This window comes from Halichondria panicea, chromosome 5 (assembly GCF_963675165.1).
Source record: "Halichondria panicea chromosome 5, odHalPani1.1, whole genome shotgun sequence".
NCBI lineage: Eukaryota > Metazoa > Porifera > Demospongiae > Suberitida > Halichondriidae > Halichondria > Halichondria panicea.
Window position 1 is genome coordinate 7,427,889 of NC_087381.1, and position 9,382 is coordinate 7,437,270.

Sequence of the window (9,382 nt, forward strand, 5' to 3'; positions counted from 1 at the left end):
GTACATGATTGCATTAATTTGTTATTAACTCATCTACATAATATGCTTTAACCCACCATCGTTGTCTATAATGTCGATGCGAATTATATCGCCGCCATTGCTTTCAATTGAAGCTAATGGTGGCACATTATCTGGATCTTGAAAAGTTAAAGTAACCACAAAATACTCCAAGGCTTCGTCAATTAGATCATCATATATCAGTACATCTCCAGCCAAAAGAATCTCTCCACCAGCAGTAAAATTCAGTGTGATGGGTGTAGTAAAGAAATCTATCCTGCCTTCAACTACAGTCAGAGTGATAATAATGATTATTGAATTACAAAGAAACCTTACAGCTTACTAGTGTTAGCTCTTGCAAATGGTCTGGTAGTTGGTAGAGGTCTAAAATCTTCAGTAGCGATCATGGGTGTCAGAACTAGTGAGATATCGGAGGCCAGTTCTACCTCATTGGACACTGTCACCTCAACGGCGATCTCTCTTCTACCCTCATCCACAACTCTGTCGCTTTCTCTCAGCCGAAAAACGAGGGCTAATAATAAAATTAATTTGATTTGCGTATATAATTTGCATAATTTTGGTTACCTGTGCTATCCTGTATAATGAACTCCTGCCTACTCCGAAAGAAAACATTTGGCAAAGATGAATCAAAAAGTGCTCGGTTAGCATTGGCCACATTAAGCAGTGCCAACTCCAACACAAAAGTCTCATCTGGTTCCAATGCCACTCTGTCTGCTTGGAAGGTGATGGAGGTAGTTCCGCCAGGGTTGAGAGGTAGAGAAACAACACTCTGACCTATACCAAACTCCTCCTCTGAAGCTGTTAGTGTGGAAGTAAGCAACATAAACTCCATTATCTATTTCTATTACTATAACAATACCTGTTCCTTCCCCATTGTAGTCAATGGCCATCCTAAGCTGTGCATTAGATGGACCCTTGAAGTATGCAAACGGAACATTATAAGGAAATTGGGCCTCTGGATTAGTGAAGGTGTCCGAGCCAAAGCCGTACACTGCAAATAATTATAGATACAATCACTATACACACCAGTATAATTATATGGACAGTATGCATTATTATATGTTTGTGAATGTAAAGCAAAACTTTGATAAATATTCTAGCTATTCACACTTACCTATGCACTGGAAGCATTGACCACCATCACTAGTAGTGTAAGACATTCCAGCATCATTATTGACACAACAGTCCTCAGCATTGGAAGAAAATCCCCCCACAACAGGAGTAGCACAGTCAGAATCAGTGAAGCATGCCAATTGGGCTTGAACTGTATGCAATGTAACCGATATCAGGAGTGTAGTCAGGATTTTTTGGAAGAGGGGCAAAACTTGTCAGCCGCGCCTTTCGTCATAACTTAACTTCTCTACTTAGTTGGGTTTGGCCTGATGTTCTATCGGCAAAGAGGAAGCTAGTTTAGCAAAGAACAAGAACTGTCTAAATTTAGACCAGAATAGCTCACAGTTTAGGGAATAAATCGTTTTGTTTGCCTACTAGCTAGCTAACTGCAGCAAGATTCGGAAGAAAGGGGGTGCTCAGCAGATACACTAACCTGAGCTGAGTAGTAGAGATCCAGAAAAAGGGGGGGCATTTGCCCTCTTTGCCACCCCCTGCATGGCTACGCCACTGGATATGTACATGCACGTAATAATACATTCAAAATATATAACGAGTGATGCAAGCTGCACTGCGCTAGCTATGTTAATGCCTCTCGCCATGTTTTGTTTTACTCAAAGGTTGTAGAATGTTATACAATTATGTGAAAGATAGTTTGCTTTGTGTTATAATTATTGCAGTCATTATAGAAGAGGAGCTCTATAGTTTGCAACTGTTAAGCAGTTACAGCTAGAATCGACAGTCAGATTTACCATATCCATCGTGCGGTTACACCTCAAGGCATATAATAATATTATACAGAAAATAATTGAGCAGCTTAACCTTTTACTTATTATAACTGCAGTACACACATGCATGCATGAAAAACTAAACAAGTAGTACACATACACACACACAAACATAGTATATATATATATATATAGGTTGCCTTTTTTCAGACTTTATAATATTAGGGTTACTCTCTGTAGCTACTTTAAGCATACCAGCTGATGTGCTGATGAGAAAGATAGCCAGTGACAGTAGCAAACGTTCCATCTTGGTCTCAACTCTTTCAATTTGTGATACCTGCTCAGAGCAGATAATGACTGACAGGAGGAATGGAAATGGCTAAAATGCAACAGCCTTCATGTATTGCACTTCACCACAGGAAATGAAGCCACAATGATGCATTCACTGCATGTGTTGTGGTAATTAAGTTTTAACCTCAGGCACATTGTGTCAGACAGCAATATATCTAAGCAACCAACACTGGCTTTAACCTATGAAATGTTATACATGCAGAGCTACGAGACTGTATTGGAATTGAAATGCATCATTAATTATTAGTAATTGGGGTATGTGTTTTATTATAAAACTGATGACTATAATTATAAGTAAAGCAAACTGGTCTTACAACGTATTTTTTAACTAATGCAAATGGCTGCTGAATTATTATACTGGCAGTGAAAACACTTCAAAGCAGGTTAAAGTTACTCGAACCATCTGTCCCGCACAATAGCATTCACCCATGGGCTACCTAATACAATCATCATTGAACATCAATCAGTGCAAGAATGTTGCACAATGAAGCATTATCTTAGAGCAAACCAACAGGCAGATGGCCTATAGTACTCAATGGGGTGACCTTGGGTAGCTTCCAATTCCTGTGGCAAGTGGTAAACAACTTATCATTGTGTAATGTGGGCAAACGACATCTGTCCAAAACCACCACCCATTCCTTTGGTCAAAGTTCTACTAACAACACACTCTTATCAGGTTGCTTAGCTTCCATGGAAACTTTTGTCAACCTCTTTGATCATAAGACTGTGACTATTATTAGAGTGCATAGGTGGAATAATTATAATGGACCATCCCTGAGACTACTACTATGCAATAGACTCAGTGCTAGTAGACTGGCTATTATCGACATCAATCAATTTGCACCTTCAATTTAAGAGGTGTTAAGTACACAAACGTTGTTAAAAGCTACACTCTTAATTGTATAGGTACACATGCAGATTAGCATGGAGTAAAACACAATTCAACAACAGGTATTGCTCACCTTTCTCACAATGATTAGTAAAATAAGGTTCCCTTTTATTGTTAGAAAGTTGACATACTGCCACCATATCTGCACAATGATGGTATAGTCCCAAGTATTCATTGTGTAGTATAGCTGTCTAAATTCATCACCTCTCAAGCAGCAAAACTCATTCTCCCTTAAACAAGATTCTCAGTAGCTAGAGCATTCACCACGTGCATTGACATAACGGACACAATAACTTTTACTATAATTATAATTACCTTAACATTATGGGGGATGATCGTGAATCTATAAAGCTAAAACAGAATTTGTTGTCGCCTTCGAAGATCAGTAGCCTATTATTTTTTAACCACTGTCTCAGTAACAGTTAAAGCGGTCCATGAAAGTGTCTATTGCGCTCAAACAGTTCATTTTTGTGTCACACAACCGACACCCACACACACACACACACACACACACACACACACACACACACACACCAATCATTCTACCCCTGCTGCGCTCGCGCACGCACAGCATAATAATAATACTAATGCCTGACAGTCTAACATCAATGGAAATTCTATACACACTCTGACCAGATGCCAAATTGGAAATGACTAACTAACACACCCAAAACAGATGGCTGGGCAATTTCAAAGGAATCAGTAAAGTTGAGATATTAGCCAGCTGCTTTGTCCACCATATTGGCATTCTTAGACCAATCTGTGGTCAAAGTAGCATCACTGTTTACACTAACTGTGTGGGTGGCAGTGGTGTGACACAACACTGTCATAGACATTGTGAAACCTCGAATAACATCTCAAGGTGGTCCATTCCTTCGTAACAATAGTTCTCTCTCTACAGACTCCTTCCCCCATGCAAATTATACCCATGCAGTTTAACTCAGTCCTAAACACATGAAGTTTCACTTTTAGCCGAAGTAACTGTACAGTAACAGTATAATCGTAACTCATTCAAACCTGTGCATTTCAGCCTCAGAATTTCACTATTGAATGACAATGTGAAGGTATGAACTCACCAGTTTATAACAAGTGTGTCCCCCTTTGACTTATTAAAGTTGTTCAACTTGAACTATACACACAATTGATGTTGTTATCATTATTGTGAAGCTTTAATAATTATTCACAGCTACCAGCAGCAGTGCATGCATGTTCAGCTGTGAATCACAAATGTTGCGGCCTACATGGGGACACATACAATACACTGTGTTAAAATAATGTCAAGAGAGTGACTGAGTAAACATAATGGTGTGCAGGTAGGCCTACAGTAGGTATATGTGCACCTTATGCAAGCATTAGACTATGTGTACAGCTAGTAACGTTCCAAGAGAAACAGCTTGTTAGCGTGTGGGTGGGGCTCAGAATGCAAATGAGGAATATGAATAGTGGGTATGGAGGGTACATAAGTTCCTCAACATTGAGTCCCACCTACGCAATAATTACATGCAGTGTTTACATGCAATGATGTCAGTGTTCACAGTGATGCACATTGAAACCAGTGATACGGTGATACTGGTGTTCACCAGTGTTTACAATGATGTCAGTGTTTGCAGTGATGCCAGTGTTTGCAGTGCGAACACTGGCATCACTGCGAACACTGAGGTATCACTGCAAACACTGGCACCACTGCAAACACTGGCAATCACTGGTGAACACCAGTATCATCGTATCTGTTAGAGGAAGTAATTGATCAAGTGGTAAACCACAAGTGTAGTGATTAGGTGAACTCTTCACTTAGACTGTACATCTAGATTATTCTAGTTAATGAACTTTGACGAACTAGGTAGAACATTCTAGAGTTATATGTGTTCTGTATATAAGTTCTTGAGTTTTGTGCAAGCTAGGTTATGATTAGGTTATGAATGTTATGCTGTTTCTGTTGTCTACTGCTGTTATTAAGTTACAAGAACAAAGTGTGACTAGTGTCAACTGCGATATCTGCGAACAGTATCACCGGTTTCGAACACTGACATCATTGCATGTAAACACTGCATGTAATTATTGCGTAGGCGGGACTCTGTAATTTATAATTATTATGGATCCATCTTACATGAGACATCAACCTCAACACTATAATACAATAATCATGCATGTCTGTATATAAATGTCATTGGGGAGATCAAGTTGTTTTCTCAATCAAGTTGTAACTTGGGTTTTGGCTTGAGCTTGCAAGCTGTTCCTTTTTACGTTTCTACTGCATGTAGCTTTGTATCTTGCAATTGCTTCGAGTAGTCAGAGACTTTGACATAGTCTTAGTACAAGCATGGCTCCTTTCTGTTTGCTTACAGAAAAAGCTTGAAAAACACTTTGAAATCTGTGCATGCCTGGGGCTGTATGTTTATTGTAACAACATGTTGACCAATGAGATCAATTTGTGGTAACGTGTAAGTGTTGTATAAAAGATACTGCATGCATGCCCATGATCTAACCATTACTTATTAGTCAAATCTATGGTCCATGGTTACTATAATTTATAACGGCTTAGATACTGTTTTAGAATTACATCACGGCCGGGATACTAAAACAAGCCCTTTTGGGCTTCCAAACCACGTAGAAACTTCTTATTATAGAACACTAATTTGTCATGCACAGAAGTGATCAACACAGTTCACATAACTAGTATAATTATAGTCAAACTTCTCTCTTACAAAACACACACACAAATTAACACACAAAAAGGAATAGCTACTAATTATTAGAGTTAATTAGTATAATAGTAGGATAAAGTATCTTTATATCTACACTATACATTAACTGTTAGTTATGTTAGTTCAAACTTGAATGTAACACTCTCACCCAATAACCACGGAGTTGCATCTTCTCTCGTTAAAGTGAGTAAAAGCAAAATCAGTACCATAGGCTGTATCCACAATATAGTCTGCATACGTGCCCTCAATCACAGGGTCGTTAGGACTCTCAACCTCGTACACGGGCCCAGCTTGTTGGTTCCCAGTGTAGAGGCAATATTCCCGTCGATATTCCCAGGTGAGAGGGTACAGCCAAGCAGTGAATTCGCGCCTCTCATTGGGATGTTCAATCGTAACTTGGTAAAGATTGTCAATGGATGCGGATGATCGAATGAACCCTGTGAATGGCTCCACGAGGATTGGGATGTTCCAAAACTGGCCTGTAGTGATGTAATACAGTAGAAGAGTCAATTTAGGCAATGCATGGACTGTAACCTATGCCGTTATAATTATTATAATTAGATAAGATAGAAGGGTCATTATAACTATTAAGGAAGTAATAATTATTATTGTCACACACACAATTTGTCAATAATAAATTGTAGGACTCACCAATTATTCCGTGTGATCTTTCTCGTAGATTAAAACCTCTTGCTATCACGAACTTGATCATGTCAGCTTGAAACGTCAGCTCTGCTCCATTGTTGTCAGTACGGAATGTGCTCCAGAATGTACTCTGACGACAGAATACCCACATCACCAGATTGACATCTTCGCAATTTGGGACCATGATACGAACGCGATTAGTATACCTTCGAATGCTGATCCCATTGGCCTGATACATATCAGGAATATTTGCTCCATCAACACTTGCAGTGCATACACCACCTTCGTTCAGGGCAACTCTAATGTTCCTACACCCTCCTACATTATCTGTGGCTCGCACGTGAATATTATCAATGATATTTATGTCTTCTCGTGGTTCGTTGGGTTGTACTAGCTCGTAATGTACATTCACGCTAATGCATTCATCACTCACAAGGTTAACGAAAGCATCTCTGCGACCGTGAAGCTCATAGCATAGATTTATGATATCGTTGGGGCCTATATTATTATTGATGCTGGCTTCAAAGAAAGATGTCTTGTTATCAATGTTGAGAGGTACAGTCATCAGTGGATCTCCAATAGCCGTATCATTCACAAAATTATTAACTGAAGAAGAAAAACAACAATTTATGACCAGCTATCTAATGTGCTTGTATAATTATACATCAATCATACTAACAGTGCATGATGCATTCTCCAAGCTTTGGACTAGTTATAACTGTGAGACTATAATCTGTAATTATTACCGTATATTTCTAATTTATCGGACAGCAAAAAATAATTATTTTGGAAATTGTCCGGGTATAATTGGAACAGAGAGCATGCGAACTGTCCAGAATATTTAGAACAAGCAAGCAGCTGCATGCGAGCTAGCTAAGTTTAATAGAACAGGGTACAACTGAATAGTTTGCACTAGCTATCTAAAACTAGCTACTCAAAGCTATCTCACTGCAGCACTCTAAGTCTTACTTGCCGTCTATGAATGACTCAACTTTTCAAGGTATTGTCCGGATATTTAGAACAAATGTAATATTAAAGTACTGGGAGTGTCTGTTGTATTAGAACAACGAAAATTGCCCAAAAGAGTGTCTGGGGTAATTAGAAGTGTCCGATAAATTAGAAGATATACGGTATATGACATAATCAGTAGGAAAGGCAATGGTTACTATCATTGCCTTTCTAGGGCTAGCTTGCTTAGCATACTCTCAAAACATTGTACAAATTTAAAGTACATTAGAAAAAGAAATAAAGAAAAAAAACTTTTTTTTTAATAATTTTTTAATTGCGTTTTATTATTAGCGCGTACTTAATTTAGCGTAAATTAGCTAAAATTAGTAATAACATTTTTCTTAGCCCTCGAAATTAGTTTACGAATTAAATTTTACAAGACAAGACAGTATGTCCAAATGGTATTTTTGATTACACGATCACATGCATACAATCGGTCGCAGCCCCCTTGCCAACTATAAGCAACAGACACAGCTAGCTAGTCAGGTGTTATAAGCTCAGTAAGCAAGAGCATAATAACATAGCCTTACAGTTATTCAGTATAATTTATATTGTAACGTAAGCAGACACCTTAGGAATGTCACATGAAGGATGATGCACGTCCAACCTCCTCTGGCGCAGGCCTAGTTGGGGACGAGGCTAGGCTAGTCTAGGGTTATTTTCTAAAGCGCTGTTGTCTGGATCCGAGATTAAGGCTATAGGCTGCATGCATATCTCCAGATGTGAAAGGAACCAGTAAGTACATGCTTTGCCCCAAACTAGAAGGCTTGAAGTCAGTCATTCATAGTGTGTTCTATGCTGCTGTGTGCCAAGTTATGCATTAATGTCAAAGAACTGCTTTGCAAACACTGTTATTTGTATGGCACTGACCTTGAATGTTGTTTGAATGTTGTTAGAATTATAGATCCTTGTAATTGTTAGCTTGTTACGACGCTGATGGTGAATAGCTTGCTTTAACAACTTTATGCCACTTTGACCCACATTCTTAATTTAAAGTGCTAATCATGTTAACCCTGTTTTCTCATTACATCTTAGCTAGCTCTAAAAAATCTTAACCCGAAATAAAGAAAATCTGTTCTCAAAATTATTAATGAGGCTGTGTCTTACAATATTTTGAGTCTTCGTTGGTAGCTTCGGGGCATAAAGTATGGCGCTCCATTTGTTTCATTATTCAATAGTGAAAAATATTGTCAATGGCGAAATATGTTGACAATGATGTAATGTGATTGTCAATACTTGGGTTACCTATTGTCAATGATTATCCGATTCATTGTCAATAACTATCGTCATGTTTGTCAATAATTGGGTGCCTATTGTCAATAATTATCCGATTCATTGTCAATAAACTATCGTGATGTTGTCAATAATTGGGTTGCCTGTTGTCAATGATTATCTGATTCATTGTCAATAATATCGTCATGTTTGTCAATAATTGTTGGAATTATTGTCAATAATTATCATCATTATTGTCAATGATTGCTCAATTTTATTGTCAATAATTATCATCATTATTGTCAATGATTGCTCAATTTTATTGTCAATAATTATCATCATTTATTGTCAATGATTGTTCAAAGTATTGCCAATAATTATTCACCCGTTTTTATTCGATGTCCCTGCTCCATTCCGGAATGGGTCACCATATTTTACTGCGCATGCGCATGAACTACCAAGAGCCACGTGGCAGGAGTTGACTCACTGTACACGTACACAAAAAGACCAGAGATTAAAGACTTACTGCAATTAACTCACGACCTCCCCAGAACACGTACTGCAGGAAGCTTTAGCAAGGGTCTTGAAGTCGAATGGCAGCCAACGAGCAGAAAGCTTACTATATATGTACATAGCTAGCTGGCCTAGTGTAGTATAATTTAATTTATATATATCAGAGTTATTTTACCTGAGCTTCCTGCTCGTTGGCTGCCATT

General features: G+C 38.3%; 4 protein-coding genes across 11 annotated transcripts in view; 1 reads left to right on the forward strand and 3 right to left on the reverse strand.

Moving 5' to 3' along the window:
• Window positions 1-2,273, reverse strand: part of LOC135335856 (uncharacterized) — a 62,449-nt gene extending 60,176 nt beyond the window's left edge. For all 8 annotated transcript variants that reach the window (XM_064531464.1, XM_064531466.1, XM_064531470.1 and 5 more), the window contains exons 1-6: window positions 2,112-2,273; window positions 1,133-1,282; window positions 878-1,009; window positions 583-816; window positions 341-529; window positions 57-284 (exon numbers count right to left, since the gene is read on the reverse strand). In XM_064531464.1, coding sequence (XP_064387534.1) covers window positions 57-284; window positions 341-529; window positions 583-816; window positions 878-1,009; window positions 1,133-1,282; window positions 2,112-2,163 — 985 coding nt within the window. In that variant the 5' untranslated portion in view covers window positions 2,164-2,273. The remainder of the gene's footprint in view (window positions 1-56; window positions 285-340; window positions 530-582; window positions 817-877; window positions 1,010-1,132; window positions 1,283-2,111) is intronic.
• The window catches only part of LOC135335843 (uncharacterized), a gene marked incomplete in the record, with an annotated part of 743,773 nt that overhangs the window by 601,503 nt on the left and 132,888 nt on the right, over window positions 1-9,382 (forward strand).
• The window catches only part of LOC135336294 (uncharacterized), a 9,356-nt gene continuing 5,771 nt past the window's right edge, over window positions 5,798-9,382 (reverse strand). The window contains exons 8-9 of the mRNA XM_064532056.1: window positions 6,453-7,052; window positions 5,798-6,280 (exon numbers count right to left, since the gene is read on the reverse strand). Of these exons, the coding sequence (XP_064388126.1) occupies window positions 5,946-6,280; window positions 6,453-7,052 (935 nt within the window). The 3' untranslated portion in view covers window positions 5,798-5,945. The remainder of the gene's footprint in view (window positions 6,281-6,452; window positions 7,053-9,382) is intronic.
• The window catches only part of LOC135336293 (uncharacterized), an 18,287-nt gene continuing 14,741 nt past the window's right edge, over window positions 5,837-9,382 (reverse strand). Inside the window, exon 5 of the mRNA XM_064532055.1 lies at window positions 5,837-5,854. The gene's annotated coding sequence lies outside the window, so the exon portion shown is untranslated. The remainder of the gene's footprint in view (window positions 5,855-9,382) is intronic.